The following is a 26,042-nucleotide window of genomic DNA, read 5'->3' as shown; positions in this document are numbered from 1 at the left end:
CAAAACTTTTGAAGAGTATAGTGTACATATTTCCTTAATTTCTTTTACCACTTAAATTACTTTGCTTTCATAAAAAAAAAAAAAAAAATAAGAATGTATTAACACAATGTAATATTTAGAAAATATAAAAATGAATATCCATTTTTATATTGAACATTATAATGTAATGCATAAATTCACTTGTAGTATTTAAAATCATTTACTTTATTTATTGAACCAAAGTAGTATTGAATTTGAATATTGGCCGTAATTTTTATACCTTTGGATCATTAGTTTCAAATTACATTTATAATACAATGACTTAAAGGTGCAAAAGAGGATCTTTTCGTCGACTGAGAAACCAAAGACTGTTAGTGAGTTTTTGAAATGAGCGCATGCGTAAGAACAACCCCCCTCCTTCACAGCTCATTTCGAGGGAACGCCTCCCAAAACTTGTGCACGAGTATTGGAACACGAGTGTTTACCACCGGCATTCGCTGTGTCGTGTTAGTGGATTCATTATGTCGGACTCACCGCAGGTAACTTATAATCTGCAGTTGTTACTCCTGTCTCCTGACAAAAACATTGCATGCAGCGCCTGTAGAGTGTGGAAAGTTACTGGAGCGCGCAGCCACGCACATCTCTCACAAGGAACGTCACGGCAGTGATTGACAAGCCAGAGGGCCAATCGTTTACGCGTAAACGATTGGCTGATGTTTTTAAGGCCCTAGCTCGTGCACAGATGATGTATATTAATATTATTCCTTTCACTGCACCTAATAAATAGTCTTTTATCAGTTAGTAAAGACAGTTTCAAGTAATATTGCAAAAATGTATAAAACAAAACATCCTATTTAGCACCTTCAATTACATTGTATTATTAATTGCAGCATTCTGTGTACACTGCAGATCAGTGTTGCCAATTGCTTTCAGTTGAAAGTAGCTAAAACTAGCTAAAAATGTTCCTAGACGACGTCATACTGGTGAGTCCACTGATTTATATTAATATAAATCAGTGGGCGAGTCACAGAATCTAGATAAGGTTTGTCCAAGATGTTGCTAGATTTGTTGCTAGGCTTTTTTGTAAAAATTCTCAAAAGGGGCAGGGAAGTCGCTAAATCTAGCAACAAAATTGCTAAATTGGCAGCACTGCTGCGGATCAAGAATAATATGCTATTCTGATACATCTGTTTACCATTAACTTCTCAAAGTAAATGTGTAACATCAATTATCCCGCACTATTTTGCACAGGAGCAGATCAACGGTCTGGTAAATCGAGTGTGTGGCAGAGCATTGGAGAAGGGTGGAGTGAAGCAGAAAGATGTCGGCCCCAGCAAGACACCAGCAAAACGAAGCCCCAGAAACAAGAGCCCCGCACTGGTCCCCCTATCCAGCTCCGCCTCAAAAAGCAGCGGCCGCTCCTAACCAGACCAGACCAGACCAGACCAGACTGTCTGCGACATTCCTCCGGGTCTCCTTTTATATCAGGTGTTCCTAATACTTGTGTACAAACACTCTTCAATACTCTTTGTACCTAGTGTATAATATCAATACAACAAGCTGTTATATTGCACTTTTGTATTACAGATACATGTAGTTACTGGCTGGTTAGTCCAATATATTGAATGTACGGAGGTTAAATGTTACATCGTGTTTTGCGACAAATACATGGGGGCGAATACACAACTGTTTGGGGCACCTGACATAAGACTATTGGGTCTCATTCAACAAGCACGAAACCTTTTGCACTAGTATTGAGATTGGTTTTTAGATGAGTATTTTCGGGTTGTTTTAGCATTAAATCGAGTATAGATATGTGTATACATAGATATAAATATATCCTATACTATTCCTATCATTTGTGTTTAACTGGTGCTGTAGTGACACTTTTCTCCATCACCCTTACAGCCTGTTTGTCTCTTGGGCTCATGTTTATTACGTCTTAATGCTGTCAGGAACACGAGCGAACATGTAAGATTACAGCCGACACGTCAGACGGTACATGTATCGTAGTTACTGGCATTTCGGTTCTACAGCTACAAATTAAAAAAAAAAAAAGTGTACAGGCTTGACACTTTTACATTGTTTCTGACAGCACCGATCAGAGATTTCCTTCGCAAATTCCCACATGGAGACTCCCCACTTTTGAAAGCACATTTTGAGGCCTTTTACTAAAATCTTTGGAGTATAACAAGTTTAATGCAGAAGGAAGTTTGTACTTGTTTTTAAAGTAACTATTTCAATTGTAAATGCACTTTCCCTTTTATCCCCCTGACTTTATATTTGCAATTGGTTACCAGAGTTTCTTGAAATTGCTCCACCTGTTCTGTTATTAAGAATCAAATCTTTAAATATTCTTTAGTTTTCATAGAATATTATTGCGAAATACTAATATCTACCAACAAAAAAAAAAGCCCCAAATATGTTTATCTAGCAGTAAATTGAGCCTTTGAGTTCGGGTCTCTAGGGGTTTGGATGAGAAAGTTGAGATGAAGAAAAAGCCTTACTTCTACATTGGTTTCTTCATTGATATAATAGATGTTAACAGGGTTGCTACAAAAAACATACAAAAAATAAGTGCTGCTTAAATCACTGAGAAGTATGTCATAGTGGTGATCCCTAGTTTTTTAGCTTTAATTTTTTTATTCGAAAAGAAAGATCTTTTACCCAAAAGTAAACTGTTATAGGCCTAACTACCCATTGCACTGACTGAATCAAAGTCCTGTAATCAAACATGGTAGTCGCCCCTTTCCAAATGACAGACGTGTATTTAAGGTTAAAAAACTGAACAGTGTTTCCAAAATGTGGTTGTATACTTTTTATGGTATGGCCTTAAAATTTTTTTTTTTCTTTTGTTATCCCCTTTCACCGTATTTTATACAGTAATACTCCTGATCCTTGTACTGTTTATTTATATGCACTGTTACTCAGTCCTCCAGTCCAGTGGAGATTGGCTTTTTGGTTACTTTATTTATTTTTTTTTTTTTACTTTTCAGGTTTGTATATTTTTTGGTTTAATAAATAAATCACTTGTCAATCCTTCCAAAAATGTACTGGCCTCATATTTTTTGTGGAGATGCACGGATATTACAATTACCAAATGGTGACTACTTTGGTGGTATGGACAATAATGTCAAAATCAACTTTTTTTATGTCAAAAAAATAAAATAAACACATTTGAAATTAAAATGAATCATTTTAAATAATTTCATCATGTTATGATGCAGCGTATGAAAAATGTCTAATTTTAAGATTGGAAGGTTACATTTAAGTTACAATTACATTTAACAAATTATTAGTGTTTTAAAGATTAACTTTCAACATTATATGAAACAACATGAATCTAAAACAATGCAACTGTTCATCGTGCATGTTAGCGCAGGTCATTAAATAACATTAACACATATCTTTTGATTTTTGCATTAGTATATGTTGAAATGAAAATTAAGAAATGCTTCAGATGAACGCTTGTTTTTTTTATTGGTAGTTCATCATGCTGACTAATGTTATCAAATGTGCAGTGTTGTATATTTAAATATGTATTTAGAACTAATGTTCTAATGTTCATTGTTACCAAAAATGTACATAAATGCTGTTCTTTTGAACTTTCTATTCAGCAAATAAACATGACAAAAAAGTATCATGGTTGCCACAAAAATATTAAGCTTTCAACATTGATAATAGGAAATATTTGTTGAGCACCAATCAGCATATTAGAATGATTTCTGAAGTATCGTGTGACACTAAAGACTTGACCAATGGCTGCTGAAAATTCAGCTTTGCCATCACAGGAATAAATTACATTTTGAATCGTATTAAACTAGAAAACAGTTATTTTAAATTGTAAAAATATAACAATATTATATGCATAAGCATTACAAAAATCATACCGACCCCAAACATTTGAATGGTAGTGTACATCACGAATAACGGCAAAACATCCCTAGTTCTTGGAGACATTTCTTATTAAAACCAATCAGGTACCATGATAATTCAGTATTTTTTCCCAGAGGTAACAGGGTTTCAGAGCAGCAGCTTGCTGTACAGGGAGCCTGGAAATTCTGTAACCACAGATGGTCCAAATGTTCCCAGCTATTTTTATACCAGCGACTCTGTGAAATCTTTGGTGGAAGATATTTTCTTTAGATCACTCTGATTTGAAATATTCCTTTACTGAGACTGTCCATGAGGCCTTATTTCAAGGTATATTTTATTTCAGAGTCTTTCAATTGACTCAAAAATGAGCTCTGCATTACAAATTCATGCAACATACATCAGTGATATTAGCGGGAACACTGTAAAATGTTTATTATTTTCTATATAATTCTGATGCAGCAGGTAATACGAAGAATTGTATCATACATTGTGTTGATTTATTGGGAAAAACAAAAATCACAGTGCTAACAGTCTGAAAGAGCTGCTCTCAAGGCTGAGCACAAACAGCGTTCTACAAGGCTCCAAAATCTTCATCTCAAAGTGTCGCATTAAGCCATGAAGAAACGTCTGGCTGGACTTCAGCACTCCTTCTGTCTGGGCACTGATTTAAAACAGGTTTTCATCTCCAGAAACCAACTTGAACGAGTGCGTTTCCCCTTGCGTGGCCACTAGGGGGCCTGTGTGTCGCTGTCGTCTGAGCTTTTGAGCGGCTCTGTTTCTGGGAGGCCCATGAGGGCTGTGTCAGCATGTACCTCCTCTTCATCTGACTGGACTAGAGGAGAGTCTCCGCTGCAGCTTTCCTCGCTGCCATCCTCTTCGTCTGGACCCTCGGTCACGCCGCTGATGGTGTCGGTGCAGGAGGAAGAGATGGAGGAGACGGTCTGCCGGTGATCTGTCTGTGAGGGCACCTTCAGGCTGATGTCTGATGGGGATGAGCCAGGTTCCAGAGCTGGGCCACCTGCTGAACAGATAGAACAAGGTTAAAATATGTCACACCATCTATTTGAGAATATTAATTAGCCCTAAAGTGCAGTCACGACCCTGACTACCTCCATGCCATGAGAGACACAGTTTGAGTCTAATGTGTTCACAGTCATTCCAGCACTTTAGACAAAATTGGCACTTTCTTTTTGCATTTCCTGCTCTGACCTACAGGGAATATCTTCAGTATTTTGGCTTTAAATAAGGTAAATGCAAAGATTTTTTTCTTAAAGGTGCCCTAGAATTAAAAATTTAATTTATCTAGGCATAGATGAATAACAAGAGTTCAGTACATGGAAATGACATACAGTGAGTCTCAAACTCCATTGTTTCCTCCTTCTTATGTAAATCTCATTTGTTTAAAAGACCTCCGAAGAACAGGCGAATCTCAACATAACACCGACTGTTACGTAACAGTCGGGATCATTAATATGTATAACCCAATATTTGCATATGCCAGCCTATGTTGAAAGCATTACACAAGCCAATATTAACGTCTGGAGCACCACCGCTGAATCATCAGACTAGGTAAGCAAGCAAGGACAATAGCGAAAAATGGCAGATAGAGCGATAATAACTGACATGACCCATGATAACATGATATTTGTAAACTGTCTAAATGTTTTGTTAGCATGTTGCTAATGTACTGTTAAATGTGGTTAAAGTTACCATCGTTTCTTACTGTATTCATGGAGACTAGAGCCGTCACTATTTTCATTTTTAAACACTTGCAGTCTGTATAATTCATAAACAACTTCATTCTTTATAAATCTCTCCAACAGTGCATTAGCCGTTTACCACGGAGCATATAACCTCAAACTCATTCAGAATCAAATGTAAACATCCAAATAAATACTATACTCACAGGAATCAATGCATGCATGCAGCATGCATGACGAACACTTTGTAAAGATCCATTTTTGGGTTATATTAGCTGTGTGAACTTTGTTAATGCAGGTTAAGGCAAGCGTGAGCTCCATCAGCGGGAAGCACCAGATTTAAAGGGGCCGCAGCATGAATCGGCGCATTTCTAATTATGCCTCAAAATAGGCAGTTAAAAAAATTAATAAAAAAAAAATCTATGGGGTATTTTGAGCTGAAACTTCACAGACACATTCAGGAGACACCTTAGACTTATATTAAATCTTGTAAAAAAAAAAAAAAAACGTTCGGCACCTTTAAAAAAAAAATCACTTCTAATTAATCAATGACATGCTGTAGCCATGCTGTGACTCACATGAGGGAATTTCACGGTGCTGCATCATCTCTCTCACAAATGAATTGAGCTCACGATGCCACATATTCTCTGACGCTTAAGTTTTTCTTGGCTTCTTAGTTAAAATTAGCTTGCTATATTAGTGTATATGTGTATAAATGTGTCTTTATTTGCACTCTAGAAGCTTTGAATGGAAGAAGCCTCATCTCACCGACCCTTACCATGACTTGCTATGCGCTCAAACAAATATGTAATTAAAAATTATTAATGTTTAAGATGCTGTCAAATACCCTTTTTTATTCAAAGTACAAACGATTAACTGCTTCAGGAACACTTTTTTATTATTATTATTATTACTATATTCTGATTGTTGACTTTTTTGAATTTTGACTATTTTTGAAAGTTAACAAGTGCAGATTTAATCAATTCTATTTCAACAGTACTGTGCAAAAATATTGTTGTTTTAGCAATGTTTTAATGACATCCATATTTATTTTTTGTCTCTTTATTAAGATACAAACAGAAAATACAGGAAATATGTACACAAAATGAAAAAAAAAACTTCTTTAAAGGGATAGTTCACCCAAGAATGAAAATTTGATGTTTATCTGCTTAGCCCCAGTGCATCCAAGATGTAGGTGACATTTTTTCTTCAGTCGATCACAAATGATGACTTTTAACTGCAACCGCTGCCGTCTGTCATTCAAATAATGGCGGTTGATGGGAACTTCATCTATAAGAGTGAATAAACCTTGCTTAGACAAATCCAAATGAAACCCTGCGGCTCATGACGACACATTAATGTCCTAAGACACAAAACGATCGGTTTGTGCGAGAAACCGAACAGTATTTATATAATTTTTTACCTCTAATACACCACTATGTCCAACTCCGTTCAGGACTCCTTTAGTGATGTCTGATCGCGCTCTGTCAACGGCAGTGATGTCTCGCGCATATACTTCAATGAGTGTCAGACATCACTGCCGTTGACAGAGCGCGATCAAACATCACTAAAGGAGTCATGAACGGAGTTGGACATAGTGGTGTATTAGAGGTAATAAAATTATATAAATACTTTTCGGTTTCTCTCACAAACTGATCGTTTCGTGTCTTAGGACATTAATGTGTCGTCACGAGCCGCAGGGTTTCATTTGGATTTGTCTAAGCAAGGTTTATTCACTCTTATAGATGAAGTTCCCATCAACCGCCATTATTTGAATGACAGACGGCAGCGGTTGCAGTTAAAAATCATCATTTGTGATCGACTGAAGAAAAAATGCCACCTACATCTTGGATGCACTGGGGGTAAGCAGATAAACATCAAATTTTCATTTTTGGGTGAACTATCCCTTTAAGCAAAAATCAGTATTTAGTATGTGACCTCCTGGACTTCTTCCAGTTTCTCAAAGAAGAAACTCAGATTTTGAACATTTCCATTATATTTAGGTTTAAGAGAGCCAGGTTCCTGCTATTGCTCAAGTGTAAGGGGAGGTCACTAAATACTTGCCACTTTAGCCTATAAAAGCTTTTTTTTTTAATTCCTATTTTTCCTGTTTTTTAATATTGCATACAAATTTCCTGTGTTTTCTGGTTATATTCTAATAATGAGATAATTATATATGGTCAGTATACCATTGTTAAAACAACATCTAATGGTGGCCTTTCCACAGTACTGTCCATGCGAATTTGTTGTGCTTTTATTGCAAGTTTTGTTTAAATGGATCAAAAATAACATTTGACAAATTGTGTAAATATAAAAGTATATAATTACATCACATTAGTGTGGATTTCAACACAATTTCTGTGTTAAGAGAATAACACATTGGTTGAGTTAAAGATGACACCAAATGTGTTGGCCTTATCTAGACACAAAAGTGTGTTACGAAACAACACCGGTTTCAACATTTTTAAGACTGATATTGAAATTTCCAATGCCACAACATACTCCTTGTGTGAGCGAGCACACTTGGCCAATAGTACTGATTCTGATTTCCTCACAGTAGTTCATTGTTTTAAAAGTGCAAGGTGCATACGCACTAAAATAAATGCAGAAATAAAGAAATAGAATCAGGTTACATTAAAAGCATAACCGACCTGTGTCAGGAGACAGAGCGCCGCTCTCTTCACCCACGGAGCTGAGGAAGACGTCGAGAGCCTCATGGTCGGACACATCTGTGAGATCCATTTGTTCCAACAGATCAACATTCACCTCCATTGAGGACATGCTGCCTATTGGATCTGCCCCAGAAGATGAAAGAAACCAAACCACAATTACTTCTTTCACTTCGTAAACCCGAACACCACACAGCTGATGCTTCAAAAACCACAGAACAGCAGATTTAGTTGAGGAATATACAAGCAAATTTCACAACACAATACGATTGATGAATTGACACATGGACAGAAGAGGCTAGGACAAAGAAGATGTCCTGAAGAATGGGGGATGCATGGGAAAGCATACCTCACACATCAGGGCAGCATTAAGGTAGGACAGAGGAAAGAGAAGACCATCAGTTTACCATCAACATCCTTGCATAAGCTCTTTAACCTCCCATTTAACACAGTAACAGTACGTTTAAATATTCATAAAGGGAAGGACAGAGCCGTGAGCAGCACATCATATAGAGTGGCTGTGATTCAAACTATTTTCTGCAGGTTACTATGAAAAAGAGAACATTTTGACTGCTAAAACATTGCTCACTGTCTTACATCTGCCATTAGTCACTAAACACACATTGCACTACATGACGAGAATAAATACGAATAGTAATAGTAGGGTTGTTGAAAGGATTACAAATCAATTTCAGGCATTTGAACAAGTATGTGCAGAAGTGGACCTTAAAACACTGACCTCTCCTATCCGTGATCTGGAGGTATCCTGTGGAGAGGTACTGCTCCATGTCTTGCTGAAATGCCTCTTCAAAGTACTTCTGCCGCTCCTTTAGCTTGACCTGCTGCGCATGCTCCATCTCCAGCACTTTCTGGGCATGTTCTGCATCGAGCTCCGCTAAAGAGAGACATAAAACACCAAGTAGGTTACAAAATGACAGAGAGAAGAGAGAGTTGGGGGATGGAAGTACAAACTGAACTGGAAAGGGAAGTGGATAATCTTTCAGAGAATCAATGTAGAAACATACAAGACTTGCATAAAGCAAGACACTTATTTTCACTTCATATAGATTAAAATGACATACAACAGCAGTTCGTGTTTATATCAACAAGTTTAGTAGGAACACATTTACAATCTGAATGGCCACTGCCTATTGATGCCACACAGTTAATCCATCATTGTGGATAAAGTATAACAATCTTCTACTATAAGTATCTGATCTGTGATATATTTTTCACAATTCTCAAAATGTTATCAACATTCTGAAAACTATTGTTCAAAAGAAAGATGCCTCATATGTTCACAGAGGCTGCATTTATTTGATCAAAAATTCAGTAAAAACAGTAATTTTGTGAAATATTATTACAATTTAAAATAACTCTTTTGCATTGTAATATATTTTGAAATGTAATGTATTCCTGTGATGGCAAAGCTGAATTTCCTGAGCAGCCATTCCTTCAGTCTACCATGTCACATGATCCTTCAGAAATCATTTTAATATGCTGATTTGGTGCTCAAAATTGTTTTCATATTATTATCAGTCATTCGTTATGCTGCTTAATATTTTTTTGAAAACCATGGCACACTATTTTCAGGATTCTTTGATGAATATAAAGTTCACAAAGACAGCATTTATTTGAAATTGATTGATTGATTGTTGTTGTTGTTGTAGTAACAATTAAGTCTTTACTGTCTCTTTTGATCAATTTAATATATCCTTGCTTAATAAAAACATTACTTTTTGAAATCCCACCACTCTGCCTGATATACATTTTCCATGACTATTTGCAAATTTGACAACGTAAACCTCTGAGATTTAAACTTCAAGATAACATTGTGTACATTTTTTAAACATGTTTTCTACAGCCCAAGAATGAAAAAGATCCTACACAAATGTGTTTTCAGCATGCTAGCTTACCGCAGCGTGTGATGTTCTTCTAGTATAGGTGGCAGAGAAAGCAACGCTTCTTTTGTGTGAAGCACGAGAGTGGGTGTGCTCATTGTGAATGATACAACATGTGCAATGAAATTCTTCACAGGAAGTGCATACTCTTCTCTAAAAAGCAGGAAGTCCGCCTTTGCTATTTGAATGTCAGCATCTTTGGTGTTTATGGGTTTGATGCATGCTTAAATAGATTCGGTATAAACATCCTGTCAAAGCTTATATGGTGTCACAGCCTAAATGCAAGTTCCAGAATGAAAGGTTGATTTGACTACCAAAAATTTGATATGCTAAATATTCCCCTAAAACCCTCTAAACACTAAATATTTCAAGACATGGTCACCAATCGCCCTCTGTGTTGGAGAAACGTTTAATGCATGCAAATATGCAAACAGCAACAGCAAATATAGAGCAGACTTTGTCTACAGTCATCCTGTGTATTGTGAGGAAAAGGAGTCCATTGACAAAGCTGTGAAGTGCACCTCTGTTATTAGGATGTGGTGTTAACCACAGTCCTGTCACATATTCTTTTTCAACAGATGCTGCTTGAGCAATGTTAAAAGTGCTGGGCTGAATCTAACATGTTCATTAGGAAACCATTGTTGCCCATATCAGCACAATATTAGCCTTGCAAAAGTGGGCTATGTAAATGAAGATGATGCAAGCACATTTAAAATTAACTGAATATGTATGCATGTATTTTCATGACATTATTTAGCAATGATATCTGGTTGGCACACTCCTCTGATGCCGCCTGTGCTAATAACCTGCTTCAGCCCCTCACGCTTGTCAGATCAATATTTCACAGCTGAATCATTATTATCCCATCTCTTTACAATAATAATTCTACCTGTATTAGGAGTAAAAAAATCCCTGTGCTTTGATTCCATGCTAATTAAATGTTAAATATAAATATTGGTATGAAGGTATATGACAAATAATTAAAAAAAAAGTTCTTGTTCTACATCAAGATTTTAGGCTAAAATCTATATGCAAGGGAATATTTCTAACCACTTCCTTTCATTTACACTACCATTAAAAGTTTATCAGTAATTTTTTATTTTAAGATGTCTCATGTTCACCGAGGCTGCATTTATTTGATCAAAAATACAGTAAAAACAGTAATATTGCAAAACAATTGTTTAAATATTGTTTTCTATTTCAGAAGGCATTACTTTAGTGTCACATGTTCCTTCAGAAATTATTCTAATATGCTGATTTGCTGCTCAAGAAACATTTATTATTATAAATGTTGTGCTGCTTAATATTTTTGTGGAAAAATAATATTTTTTATTTTCAGGATTCTTTGTTGAATAGAAAGTTCAAAAGAACATATTTGACATAGAAGTCTTTTGTAACATTATAAATGTCTTTACTCTCACTTTAGTTTCCTCTACTGTATCAATAAACACAAATATGCAAAATATAACAAATATATAGTGCTTTTAATTTGTGTAACACAAATACTGACTCTACAACATGTAGCCTTCAATAGACAATTCTAAATTCGACATCAATTGTATTTAATGGCTGTTCTCTTTTTAAATGGAATACAGTTTTTAAGCTAGTTTTTAACTGGGAGGCTAATGCTTTAAAGGGGACCTATTATGCAAAATTCCTTTTTATAAGACTTTATATATATATATATATATATATATATAAGCCCCACAAATCATAAAGTCTCTCCAGTTCCAGATTTCCCCCTACTCTTACCCATGACTGGCGACGCAAATCTGCCCTATTTGCTTGGCTCCTCCCCTGAGTGAGCTGTTCACATTCCGCCATGTTTATCTCCTTGCCAGAGCATTTAACAGCTGCATTCAAGTAAGAAATGTACTCTTAGTGAGTGATTTTCTGTTTTTCTTTTCTTGTTTGGTTATTAACAGCATATACAGCAGTAGGTAGCATACTGTATATCACGTTGCTGCATGCTTTCACTTTAATACACAGATCTAAATATACACATTTGATTTCTTTCCCTGCTGTTTACGTTCACAGACATAACCAACTGTGTTTGTGAACTTTGTGTTTTTTGACATAACCTTGTGTGTATTTGACAATTTAAGTGAAATAAAATGTGTAAGAGAAATCAGTGTAATACTCACAGGACGCTCCATCTGACAGACAGCTTTCTGTGCACATGCTTTGCATATGTGTGTGCTCAGAAAAGCATTTATTAGAAGTTTAAAGTGTTTAAACGTATGCAAATAATTAACTTTTATGATGATGAAGAACTGCAATGTCATTTCTTTATTATTCTCTTTTTAAATTTCACAAACATGATGAATGACACAGCCACATATAAGCATGGCACTGACCAAGGGTCAAGGTTTGACCTGTTAGCTCCTGCTGGTAGATGCCATCTGGCTGCGAAAAGCATTTTTCTCCTTTAACAGCCATTCAAAGCTGCAGCATATTCTGACTGATAAGAACTTCACAAACATAAATATTTTTAATGTTTATTTATAAATTACAGTAGATGCCAAATTAGTTAAATTATTTGGAAGGCTCTCAAGGTATGAAATGGATTTATATTTTTCCTTATCTGCCGCCATTGATGTCACAGATCAGGAGAGCTGCGAGTGAAGGGATTGGGTTCATTCTTAATACCCCATGAATATAGTTACTTTTTTCTACTTAATGCATTTGAGGTTCAGGTGACTAGCTCAAAAAAAAAAAAAAAAAAAAAAAAAAACACTGACAGCAGAACGGAGCGCCCATGAGCTGCAATACTCTGGGGGGGGGGTCCTACACCATCTGAGCAGGTGCCATTAAGATGAATGGCAATGCTAACGGATAGCTTTCTCCCTTGAAAGATTCCATGTCCACGGGAACTAAATCATGGATACAGAATGAATGAACTAAATCTGCAGAGATAAGCTGTGCCTTTCGTCACATTTTCCGTTATGTGCGTGTGACAGCTAATGATAGATGACGGCACAGGATGAGCCCGAGGCTCTCTGATCACACTTGTCACATCCTCCACACACATTCCTCAGAAATGAGGGAAACATGTTTAAGTCACCATGAAATCAAAATGGACAAATCTTACTTTTTTATGGAATATTGCAGTATTTATTATAAATGATTTATCCATGCACTTTTTTTTTAATTCATGTGCCCTCATAATATTTAACCAAAATAACTTGCCTTTCTTCTTGCAATGACATCTCTGATGATTTATTTACTGGTGTGAGGGCGGGACAACCTGTCACTCACATGAGATTGACTAATAGCAAAACAACAATCAAATCAATTCCCCATGGACAAATCAAGTCCCGCCCTACATTTTTATTGTTCAAAAAGCTGTTTCACTTGGCTATACATCACAATAGTGAAGAAAAAATAAATCGCAACTTCCGTTTCACATTTAAGACCGTTCGTGAGGGCCAATTCACAGAACCACAGCTACGGCTTCGACAACACAGTTTCATGGTCTGTTCACTGTGAATATGGCCAGATTACACAGATGACAATGTTCATAAAAACTCTATCAATCTTCTATTATGAAAATGCAGCAAAAGAAATACATATTAGAGATGGGGCATCTTGAAGCTAATCAGTGGAGCATCTGGCAGCGGATGGTAATGCAGGTTCAGCCCATGGGCCAGACAGGTTAATGACTCATTCTAATGAGCTGACCTGCCTCCGCACACAGAACAGAACCCCAGAATCCAGCAACAGGAAGAGGAAAGAGAGAGACGAATGTATGAACACTGTCTATGGGACTGACAGTTCATTCAACACATGGATGGTTCAAGATCACTCATCTGCCCAACCACAGTCAATTAGGATGGACAATGAGCTATAAATAGTCTCTGGTTTGTGTCAGTAGAACCTTTGCTGGTAAAACTTTATTTTACAGTGTCCTTGTTACACGTTACATGTACTTACTGTAGTAATAACAGTAAATTATGCAGGGTTAGTTGCTTGTAATTCAAAAATATTGTTGAATTATAAGCAACTAACCCTAAACCAACCCCTATTCCTAACCCTACCCTATAGTAAGTACATGTTGTTAATTGATATTACTCAGTATGTAAATGTATAATTACACTGTAAAAAAGACACCTTAAAATAAAGTGCAACCCTTTTTCAAACCTAAATGTTCTAGCAACCTTATGTTAGAAAACATACAACTCGCACACATCATAAAATACTGATGAAATACTTATATGTGGGGATGAAAGCATCTCTATTTGCATGTAGCAAGTTTATCAGTTCTTATAGGTTCAAAGATGTGTATTCTTCACAGCCGCAAATTTGCACAGCACATCTGCAGTTTCAGCAGTCTCTCCTGGACCAGACACCACACAACCACCTCGACATGCTATGTTTTTGCCAAAAAAAAAAAAAAAACAGTACGTTTACAGAAAATGTGCCATCACATACAAAATAGTAATGATATTTGATGAATAAAATTAATTGGGTAAAACAGCCTAAATAATACAAAACAGAAAATATAACAAATAAATACACACCCTACATGGGAATAAACTAATGACAGAAGAAATTATAAGGACACAATTACGCACAATTTTTAATATAATATAATATAATATAATATAATATAATATAATATAATATAATATAATATAATATAATATAATATAATATAATATAATATAATATAATTTGTTTATTGTTAGCACCATATTAAGGTCTTTGGCTACTTTTATAGCAAAAACCATAGTTTTTAATAATTAAAATACAAAATAAAGATATTTAAGACCCATTTTCCCTATTTAAACTAAATGTATTACTTTTCAAGACCATAAACAGGGCATCAACAGAACAATTTTCTCAGAGAACTAGAAATATTACAATCAAATAAAACGTTTTACAGACATGAACATATATAATGGTTTTCTCCTGATAGTAAATATTTGTGTGTGTAATCCTTGTGTCTCCTATCCTGTATCATGAGTAAATATGACTTGTTCCTGATGGTTATTAACAGAAAATGTACATCTTGTCTACTTGTTGATATCTTGATATAATTTAAGCACTCATCCTGAAATAATATAATATAATATAATATAATATAATATAATATAATATAATATAATATAATATAATATAATATAATATAATATAATATAATATAATATAATATATCCCTCTTTCCAGCTGCTGATGACAATACTCTCTAGTGAACGCTGAATCTCTGAGATGACTTTATGAGATTGTAATGCATGAGCCAACTAGAGTCATCAATTTCAACCCCAATTTACAGGTCAAAATTGAACCAATTGGCACAACGGTCTGAAAGCAACCAGTACTTTGGCTCTTTAAGACATTGTCATGTTACAGCAATGCTCTCAACACATAGAACAGCAGGAATAATAACCCTAACTTAAAGTTAATAATTACAACAACTCCATGGGAAGAAGGTCTTTCAAATAGATTTACAGCAACATTTCTCAATTTGATGTATACAAAGTCTTTTATAAAAGTATAATTCAATGCACTGCATAGGCTTGAATTATGATGGCTGGTAATGAAAAGGCATACAGAGACAAAAGCCACAGTAGGCATCCTAATCTGTGCTGAAATTCCGTTACTAAAGCCTGCCAAACCCAAAAATGACAAAACAAAGACTGCAAACCACCAATTCAGATACATTGACATACAGCCAAAACTGCGATACATCAGCACATCAAATTAACCTTACAACCATCTACTCAATATTGAATAAAAAATAAAAAAAAGAGTGCCTGGAAACCTACAAGAATCTCTCATGCTGCTGTCCAGAGTTCCCGACGTGGACATTTTGTATTTCTCCTTGAAGAGTGCAGATGAGCTGAAAGCAGGACTGATAAGCCTGAGACTGCAGTTAAAGCTGAAGAACAGCTAAATGAACATCTTATATTCTGCAGCCGTTTTTATTCCAGAAGCAGCTCCTCTATGGCCAGGACTGCTGAGACATTGCCTGCTCAGGGACACAGAGCTACAGATGCAGCTGGAGTGAGGAGGAAAGCAGGGAACGTACCATTCACAGCCTGTTATAGGGGTGAGAGTCTGTAGAAATCTGAATTTCATGTGAAATATTTGCCTTCATCGCGGGACTAATCTGCCAATCTTAAACTTTATACAACACTCAACTATACTTATGATTAATGTTACAATTAGAGAATGAGAGAACATGAATAACGTCAATATTAGCGTGAATAATCATTAGTTAGTGCCAAAATCACTGTCTGACACAGAAGCACATCACACACAAAAGTCAATGATAAATCTAATAAGTCTTTTATACTGTAGATATCAATGTTGCATTTTACACTGCACTGTACAAAAACACTGCTCCCTTGTTCAGACGAGAAAATGAATAGAATTAATACAAAAAAAAAAAAAAAATCATTTTAAAACCTAAATAAATAAATAATCAAGTATGAGGTGTGAAGTCTTGAAGCACACTGCCCACACAAACAACGAGCCAATCTCAAGCAACACCACCTACGTACCAAAGGAAGTGTTATAAACAGTCTTTACCACTTTTGGTACACAAAGACACACATATATATATATATATATATATATATATATATATATATATATATATATATATATATATATATATATATATATATATAAATAATATATAAACCCTTCTAAACATTCTTAACATCTATGTTTTCGTCAACTACAAAAAAACCTTCTAAGCTCAAATGACCTCAATTTTCTCTAGATACAGGACACGGATATGTGAACAATGATGCACATCACCCTAAAGGCAATTTCTGTTTAGTACAACATCTCTAACTGATCCATCAAGGAGCTGCGATGATGAAAGTGAATGCCATTTTCACCGGACGGACGATAGGTACTATGAACAGATGGAGCAGGAAGCCTCCCTTGGAGGTCAGTGTGGAATTAATGGCATCATGAGACCAAATAAAGACAGCAGCATCCACTCACACTAGAGCAGTTTTGAACTCCCTGAGGTTAATTAGTGTCGCCTGGATAATTACTACCCAGTTCTTCTCATTGTTGAGCACTAAATGAGCTTCACAATGTAAATAAAAATGCTAAAATAATATACAAAAAGAATAAACTGGGAACTATACAGCCCTGTGAAACCTGCGCTTGTGAAACCATTATTGACTCAGTGAACTTTTTTCGGTTACTACCTTTAAATCATAATTAAAAAACTACTTACTTAATAATTATAAGAAAATAATTACATACAGTACAGTTCAAAAGCTTGGTCTCAGTGAGAATTTTTTTGAAAGAAGGCTCTTATGCTCACCAAGGCTGCATTTATTTGATCAAAAATACAGTAATAACACTAACATTGTCAAAAATTATTACAATTTAAAACAACTGCTTTCTGTTTTAATATATTTTAAAATGTATTAATCTAATTTTTTTATTTCTGTGATGGAAATGCTGAATTTTACAATTTAACAATTCTTCAATGTCACATGGTCCTTCAGAAATCAATTCTGATATGCTGATTTGTCAATGTTTACAACAGCTCTGCTACTCTGGTATACATTCTTTGATGAACAGAAAGTTTAAAAGAACAGCATTTATTTTAAATATTTTTTGTAACAATGTAAAAATCTTTAATGTCACTTTCATATAAATATAAATTAATAATTACAAATATATGGCTCAGTGACATGCTGCATATTTTTGTGTCCAAGTGCATTATTTCCTTTTAAAATAATTTGACCCATGTAACAATGATAAGGACAATGAATATATATATATATATATATATATATATATATATATATATATATATATATATATATATATATATATATATATATATATATATATATATATATATATATATATATGAAGAGTTTGGTTCCAAAACGCGATAAACGCCATTTTCAAAAAAATTGAGTTTCCGCCAAAATCAGTATTGTATCTGGTCGGTATTGAAAAGTCATTTATTAATTTTGCGCAAAATGCGATATCCGTTGTGTTATTCTGTCATGTTTTCTCCCTTTCTTTCCAAAACGCGACAAACGCCAGTCTCACTTCTCTGCAGAACGCGATATATCCGCTCAACCAATCACAGCGCACCATTCCATGCACTGTAAACAGTAATGGCGGCGCTCTGAATACACCCCGCATCCTTTATCTACTTTGTACTTTGTGATCAACAAAAACAGAAAAATTAATAATTTCGATGAACATTGCTGAACCTGTGGTGCTTTCTGCGGTGGGGAAGAAACGCAAGCCATCGAAATCATTTACGTGAGGAGATTAAGAAGGCGAGGCACTCGAGTCGGGAGGAGGAAAAATGCCGGCTGTTGCTTGTTTCACGACAGCATCAAACTTCTATCACGCTCCCATAAACTGAACTGTTTATTTTAACCATGCGGTGACGCCAGATACGCCTTGATCGGTAATGACAAACAGAGACATAATTCATTTATAAGATTAACAAGATGACTCGTTGAATTCATTTTGGGAGCGACGAATGAATGTATTTTTAGTCAAATGCATGTACATACGATTAGTATTGACAAAGTTCAGAGGCTGTCATATATGTGAATTAACTTACTTTCAATATGAAAAATAACTTTTATATTGATGGATTAATTGCATTTTGAAAAAAAAAAAAAATCAAAACAAAAAAACGTGTCATGCATTTATTGCATTTTGGGGAAAAAATAATAAATTTTTATAATAAACCTTTGAAAATCAAAATCTAGATTTGAATTTTTAATGTTTTTATAACCAAAAGATGCTATGTGAAAGTTTGAAACAGAAAAGAGTGGTTTTCATTTTGCCAATTTCTTGGTAAAGAAAACACCTTTTTACTCAAATTAATCAAAATGGATTTATAGCGTTTTGGAACCAAACTCTTCATATATTATTAAGATTGGTAAACACATGATTTACGTATTAACTGAGGAGTTTGGCTGATTGTGCTCTTTGGGATTTAAAAAAAAGATCATTCTTACCTTTGAAAGACTCAAGCTCTTTCCTAGAAAACAAATAAAAGAGAGTTACATATACAATGCATACATTTATAGTCAATGACAGAGCACAAGATCTCACCAGATGTCACATTAAGTCAGCCCCATTTAAAACAGCAACGGATTCCCGAGAAAAAGAGGCTGCAGCATTTCATTGGCGCTGACAACTTTTGCATCTGTGTGTTTGTACTAATGAATACCCACATGCAGAAGGAGAAGGGCACTGAGAACTGAGCCCAGCTGCTTTCCAACTCACTAGGCAAATCCAGAGATGTATGATTTAGCTACAGGCTCAGACAGCGAGAGCACGCAGCATCAAAAGAAACACAGATGCTTGTATGATTACACAACACACATTCATGCTTTCCTTTAGCTTATATGTTGGTTGTGCCTTTCATACAGTACAAAGACATTCAGGTGTTTTCCTTGAAGCTTATTTCTGTGTGTGGTTATTCAATGCTTCTGTGAAATCTGCAAAACACACTGTGCACAGTTTTACTGTAAAATTCTCAACAGCAGGTGTTGCATTGCTTGTTTCACAAACTCTGATTCAATACAGATGCTCTAATATGTTCTCAACATTGCCAGGGTGCAAAATATTGTCAAAATGACAAGCTATGTTCTCTTCCTTCATTAAGTTAAAGTGGAAAACCATTGATGGACAGATCCCTCGTGTTTTGTAGTTGTGACTGAGAGCTGATCAAATTACCATGAAATGCAGCACACAGTGCGTGTCCTAATCACAGCATGCATTCTAAAGAGTCATCTCTGAATGAGCAAGTGCTCAAGGGGAAATGCCTGTGATGATTCGGGTGTTTGATGCTATGATAACCATGCATTTATGCACTGGTAACTATTACCACCTAAATGCCATTCTCTCTTTCCTACAGAAGCCTTGCACAAATGGTTTCTTGGGACATATAGGGCTGGTTATAAATCTGCCACTGGGACAAAAGACAGTAGAAAGGAAAAATACTGGCTAAAAGACATAATGGACACATTAAACTGTCTGGGGCATTTATTTAAGAGCAAATAAACACTGCTTTTACCTTTTCTTCTTCTTGTAGTTTTCCAGCTGCAGGATCTGAAAGTGCTTGTAGCGCTGATGATCACACTGAGCGCACAAATCCTCGAGATATATCAGACGACTCTCCATCTCTTCAAAATCAGCCTCCATGTGAGCTGTGCAAAACATGGAAGACAAGAGGTTTATAACATGTTAAAGCAAATAATATGTATAGTAAAAAATGCCAAAGCCCGTATGAATGTATGCATCAAATTGAATTAATGTGTTACTAGCTAAGACATTCTACAGTTCTGATTTAGAATGCAAGGTATGCTGACGTATTGTCGTTTCCTTTAAGAAAAGCATTTCTGTTTCTGTACATGCATTACATTACAGACTACAAAATGAGCACACATGGCTAAACAGTGAATGATAATCGAAATATAGACAAATTGTTTGCTGTCTGTGTGAGTTGCACAAAGGCAAGTCTTCATATAGCTACATAACACCACCAAGTGGCAACACTAAAAAATGCCTATAAATCCATGAAAATTTGCAGTTCTCTCTGGAATCTCAGAGGGAATGTGATATGCCTTATTTCTTATCTACTTACTTTAGAAATATAATGGAGGGGAAGGTATTTACACTTGGCCTGTTGGCCACTTCATGCGTTTTAATAAAACCACAAACCAATTTAACAAGTATGGAAATTCCATTTACACTTGGAAGTTCACTGCTTGCATTTCCTGAATCTTTTCAGTTAAACATACAATACAGTACTTTTTAAAACAAATTAATACTTTTAATAAGCAAGGATGTATTAAAATGATCAAAAGTGACATTATAGACATTTGGGTCATTGACGAATAAGGTTTTTAAAAGTGTAAAAGAAAAAACATAATGGAGATGTAATTAATTTTGAACTTTTATTGAGTGTTGACAATAAGATTATATGGTTTTTATAATCAATTAACACTGCTTTTGTCATTTATTACAAGATGGACAAAATTTGTCACCAAAAAAGTCATTCGGTTTAACCAAAATTTTGTTTTTATCGAATGACACTTTTGCTTATACTGAATGACAATATTTTAAAAAAATGCTAACAGGCTGATATCTAGCTACCTAGCAAAACGTCAATCAAACATTTTATATTTAGTAAAATTTTTATAAATATTACAACATTTTCCATGTTTTATAGATTACATGCCTATGAGCAAGTGAAAACATGAATATTTCATATAGTTAAGAGAGAGTTAGTTGCTTTGCTTCACAACCATGTGGTCCTTTGCATTTGTCTGAATGATGTCACATCCTATCACATGATACTGACCGCATGACTTGATCTAAAATGGTCCCTTTATATTGGTTACTCCAAATGACATCAATGAAGTTCATTATTTCCAGGACATTCTTTCTCATAACAAAGCACAACTTCTACACATAATTTTAATGCCATTTTCCATGTTGATATATGATGTTATAAAATCATGCCAGAATAAAAATTATATACATTTATTACATTTTAATATATTTTAATCTCAAATGAAATGGCTGTTTTGGCCTTTGGACGGTTAAACCAAATGACCTTTTGACACTTCAAAATCTTTAAAATACCTTTCTATGTAGCAAAATATAATTAAAACCTTTTGGATTCAATAAAAGAGATCCAGTTGTGCTACCTTACATAATTTAGATGTCATGTCTTTGTTTTTATTATCATTAAGGCCTTTGGAAAAAAAAAAAAAAAATGTCACTTCATTGACCCATTTAAAATGTTACAAATGATTTCTATTTCATATAAATGCTGTTCTTTCAAAGAATCCAGAAAAAATGCACAACCATTTTCAATTGAGATAATAAGAAATGTTATTTGAGCATCAAATTAGCAAATTAGAATGATTTCTGAAGGATTATGTTAGTAAACTATATTAATAAAAAGTTATTTTAAAATGCAATAATATTTCCAAATATTGTGGTTTATACTGCATTTTTGGATCAAATAAGAGAATAAGAGACTTCTTTGAAAAACAAAAATCCTTACCGACCCTAAATGTTTTTTAATGGTAGTGTAAATCATCTGAAGCACATAACCTGATACTCAGATAAACAAATAGACTGCATGTAACTGCTTATAACACACTTACTAATTGATCTACAATAACTACAGATGCATATTAAACAAAAAATCCTTTTGTCCAAAACACTACAAAAGAAAACACTACAAAAACAGCTTATATCAACTGAACATCTTTAGATTGGCTATTGTGTAGTCAGTCTGCAAATACACTTTGTAAGGGAGCCAAGTCTGAGGACTAATGCCTGAAGCCAATAGGTGCAATGTTACGGCATGAACAACAGCAACTGACATCAGCAGATGGAGCTCCACAGGATTCACTCTCATTACCACCATGTACCACAGTTACACACAGAGTGTGAAGCATTGTGTGCAGACAAACGCTATGCAAAGGCGGTCAAGGTGATCTTATTTCTCTACTATCACAGTAAAAGCTCATTTAAGGCCACATGAGATGTATAATAAGCACTGGTTTCAAAGGTATCATAAAAGTAGTCCATATTACTTGCACTTTATTTCAAGATAGCTTTGTATAAGGAACAAATGGAAATTTAAATCATTATTGACTGATGATTCTCCCCTTCACAGCAGCTCATGTGCAAGTTTGGTAAGTCGAGACACATTGTGCCAGCTTGGGATGAAGTTTCAATATATGGAAGTACAAATGAGTTGTGAGAACTATGTCAGAGAGGAAGATTTTAACTGAAATGACATTTAAAACTAATGTAATATTAATAACCTCCTTCTCTGACAATATCATAAATAGTATGAATAACTCTGATTTATCATTGATTTAGATTCTTATGTGTGATGACTGTTTGTGAAAGTCTCACCAATACGTGAGGTGATAGTCTCCAGGTCCGAGAGGAAAGCAGGGATCTGCTGCAGTTGTTCCTGCAGCTCCAGCACTGCTCCTCGTCTCTTCTCCCAGTGTGCACACAGCATCACAATCTCCCCGTCCACCATCTGACAGACCAAAGGGTTTAGTTACCATGGTTATAGCACCACAAATGAGTCAACTGAACAGAGTAAAATGTGTGAACTTACTTCTCCAGTCTTAGCACACTCTTTAGCCCGTTTATGAAGGGAGACCCAAGTGTCTTCATATCTGGTGAAGAAAAAAAATCCCATACATTTTTAAAAAAAACACAGTTATTACTACATTCATCGATTTTAGATATTTATCAAAATATTTACTTGGATTCTATTGCTGACAACTTCACATCATTGACATTTCTGATATGTTTGTGTATAATAAAGAAGAAAAGTAACTTGCCGACTGAGTAACTCGACTCCAGCAGAGTATTCAGGAAGGTGCTCATCTCTTCTGGGAGAATATATGACATAATTTTATAATATTATATATATATATATATATATATATATATATATATATATATATATATATATATATATATATATATATATATATATATATACACACACACACACTACCGTTCAAAAGTTTGGGATCGGTAAGATTTTTAATATTTTTAAATGAAGTTTCGTCTGCTCACCAAGATTGCATTTATTTAATTAAAAATACAGTATAAACAGTAATTTTGTGAAATATTATTACAATTTAAAATAACTGTTTTCTATTGGAATATAATAGAAAAAGTAATTTATTTCTGTGTTGGAAAAGCTGAATTTTCAGCATAACTTCTCCAGTCTTCAGTGTCACATGATCCTTCAGAAATCATTTTAATATGATGATTTGCTGCTCAAGCAACATTTATTATTATTATCAATGTTAAAAACAGTTGTATACTTTTTTTTCAGGATTCCTTGATGAATAGAAAGTTCAAAAGAACAGCATTTATCTAAAATACAAAGCTTTTGTAACATTATACACTACCATTCAAAGGTTTGGGGTCAGTAAGAATTTTTATTTTTATTTTTTTGAGAAGAATTTAAAGAAATTTTTTTTTTTTTTTCAGCAAGGATGCATTAAATCAAAAGTGACAGTAAAGACATTTAAAATGTAACAAAAGATTATATTTCAAATAAATGCTGTTCTTTTGAACTTTCTATTCATCAAAGAATCCTGAAAAAAAAAAATGTACACAAATATTTTGTACATCTGTACACAATAAATATTCTTGAGCAGCAAATTCTGAAGGATCATGTGACACAGAAGACTGGAGTAATGATGCTGAAAATTCAGCTTTGCCAACACAAGAATAAATTACATTTTCAAATGTTTTCAAATAGAAATAATATGTAATAATATTTCACAATATTACTGATTTTACTGTATTTTTAATTAAATAAATGCAGCCTTGGTGAGCAGACGAAACTTCTTTTAAAGACATTAAAAATCTTACTGATCCCAAACTTTTGAACGGTAGTGTACATACATACATGCAAACACACGCACATGTTTAACCTACAATGAGGTCCAAATGTACCCACAAAAACAGTAAACTTTTTTTTTTGACATTGTGGGAACATTTGGTCAGGTCCCATGAGGAAAACAGCTTATAAATCATACTAAATGATGTTTCAATTAAAAAAAAAAAAAAGTTAAAAGTTGCATAAAGTATTCTGCGAGTATTTTTAGGGTTAGGGTTAGAGGACAGAAAATATCATAAGCCAGTATAAAACCATTACGCTTGTGAAGAGTCAACAAAATGATATAAAAATAAATCTGTGTGTGCGTGATTGTGTATAAAAAAAAGAGAGCACATTACCTTTGTTTTTTCTTTACTTTCACCTCCTTGGATTTGTCACTCAGGGTCTTGATTCTGAGAAGTTTTGAAATATGACACTGTAAAAATCCTAATAATACGCCTAGTTACAAAACTACAATATTTTATTGTTTGGATACATTTCTATGTTTTGGTTTGTTACCGTTATTGAAAACATGCACCCAGTGTCACTTGGAAATATTTAAATTTTCTTAAACATGTTTTATATGAGAAAGTGTAGTAAAACCTATTTTTTTTACAGTCTATGAGTAAAACGTAGTAATGTTGTCTCGCCCATCACATGACAGTCAGCTGGAAGTTATTAGTACAATTCCAGATTGCGGTTGTTAGCATTCGGCTAACTTGACAGCACTGAACATCTCGTGTCCCTCTTCCTACAAATATACATTATTAAATACATTTTCTTTCTTTTAATACCCATCAGCCTTTGTTTTGTGAACATTAAGACAAAAAACAAACTACACTCTTATCTGTAAAGTGAGATGATTAGCAGGCTAATTAGCTAGCATCCACTTCTCGGCTCTGCCGAACAGTGGATACTCTCGTGAGGAAGCTAAAGCAGAAGTTGGGTCAATAATGTGTAAAACGTGTTCAGGTTCTAAAGGTCATCTAATTTTGCTATGTCAACGCATTATTACGACTCTGGAGAGTACGAAAGCAGCCAAGCAGCGCATACATACCCTGATGTGAAGTCCTGCTGCACCGTTTGCAGTCTCTCTTTGAAATTCTCAAACATGTCCTTGCGCTGCTTTGATTCCTCTACACAGGCTTGATGGATGACATTTAGGTTAGATATGTGTGTGCTTACAATATTTCACGAGGGCTTCAGTCATCCTTTCTCAGAGGGCAATATCCTATTGTCCCGTTGTGGGCTTTGCTCCGTCGGACAATGTCTGCAGGACTACAGTAGCTGGCTTATTCATCCAGACAATGTTTAACGTTACCTCCTCAATACTCAACAATGGATCTGGATCACTGTATTAGTAACATAACATTCAATTTTTAACCAAAGTTTGAAAATGTGATTCAGCGTCGTCTGTCAGATAGCTGTACTAATGTGAGTCCTTCCTGTACTAACGTTAGTTAGACACACGCCCCCTAACTGAGAGTGAAAGTGACCGAAGGAAGGGTTGTTCAGC

General features: G+C 34.8%; 2 protein-coding genes across 11 annotated transcripts in view; one reads left to right on the top strand and one right to left on the bottom strand.

Moving 5' to 3' along the window:
- Positions 1-3,017, top strand: part of jarid2a (jumonji and AT-rich interaction domain containing 2a) — a 51,748-nt gene extending 48,731 nt beyond the window's left edge. For all 3 annotated transcript variants that reach the window (XM_067408869.1, XM_067408858.1, XM_067408848.1), the window contains exon 18: positions 1,231-3,017. In XM_067408869.1, coding sequence (XP_067264970.1) covers positions 1,231-1,404 — 174 coding nt within the window. In that variant the 3' untranslated portion in view covers positions 1,405-3,017. The remainder of the gene's footprint in view (positions 1-1,230) is intronic.
- A 431-nt stretch (positions 3,018-3,448) lies between these two features.
- Positions 3,449-25,994, bottom strand: dtnbp1a (dystrobrevin binding protein 1a). 8 transcript variants are annotated; one of them, XM_067408774.1, is made up of 10 exons: positions 25,584-25,994; positions 24,886-24,939; positions 23,469-23,519; positions 23,240-23,300; positions 23,026-23,158; positions 20,159-20,291; positions 19,095-19,117; positions 8,964-9,119; positions 8,207-8,350; positions 3,449-4,876 (listed from the first exon to the last, which is right to left on the bottom strand). In XM_067408774.1, the coding sequence occupies exons 1-10, from the start codon at positions 25,637-25,639 to the stop codon at positions 4,584-4,586; spliced, it is 1,104 nt and encodes a 367-aa protein (XP_067264875.1). In that variant the 5' UTR covers positions 25,640-25,994; the 3' UTR covers positions 3,449-4,583. The 8 variants fall into 8 exon arrangements, with proteins under 8 accessions (XP_067264875.1, XP_067264884.1, XP_067264892.1 ...); XM_067408783.1 differs by having other exon boundaries at positions 3,449-4,873; XM_067408791.1 differs by having other exon boundaries at positions 23,469-23,516.
- Positions 25,995-26,042: the final 48 nt, after the last annotated feature.

Source organism: Chanodichthys erythropterus, chromosome 2 (genome assembly GCF_024489055.1).
Source record: "Chanodichthys erythropterus isolate Z2021 chromosome 2, ASM2448905v1, whole genome shotgun sequence".
NCBI lineage: Eukaryota > Metazoa > Chordata > Actinopteri > Cypriniformes > Xenocyprididae > Chanodichthys > Chanodichthys erythropterus.
Note: the sequence above shows the minus strand (reverse complement) of the source record. Positions and strands in the feature narration are given on the sequence as shown.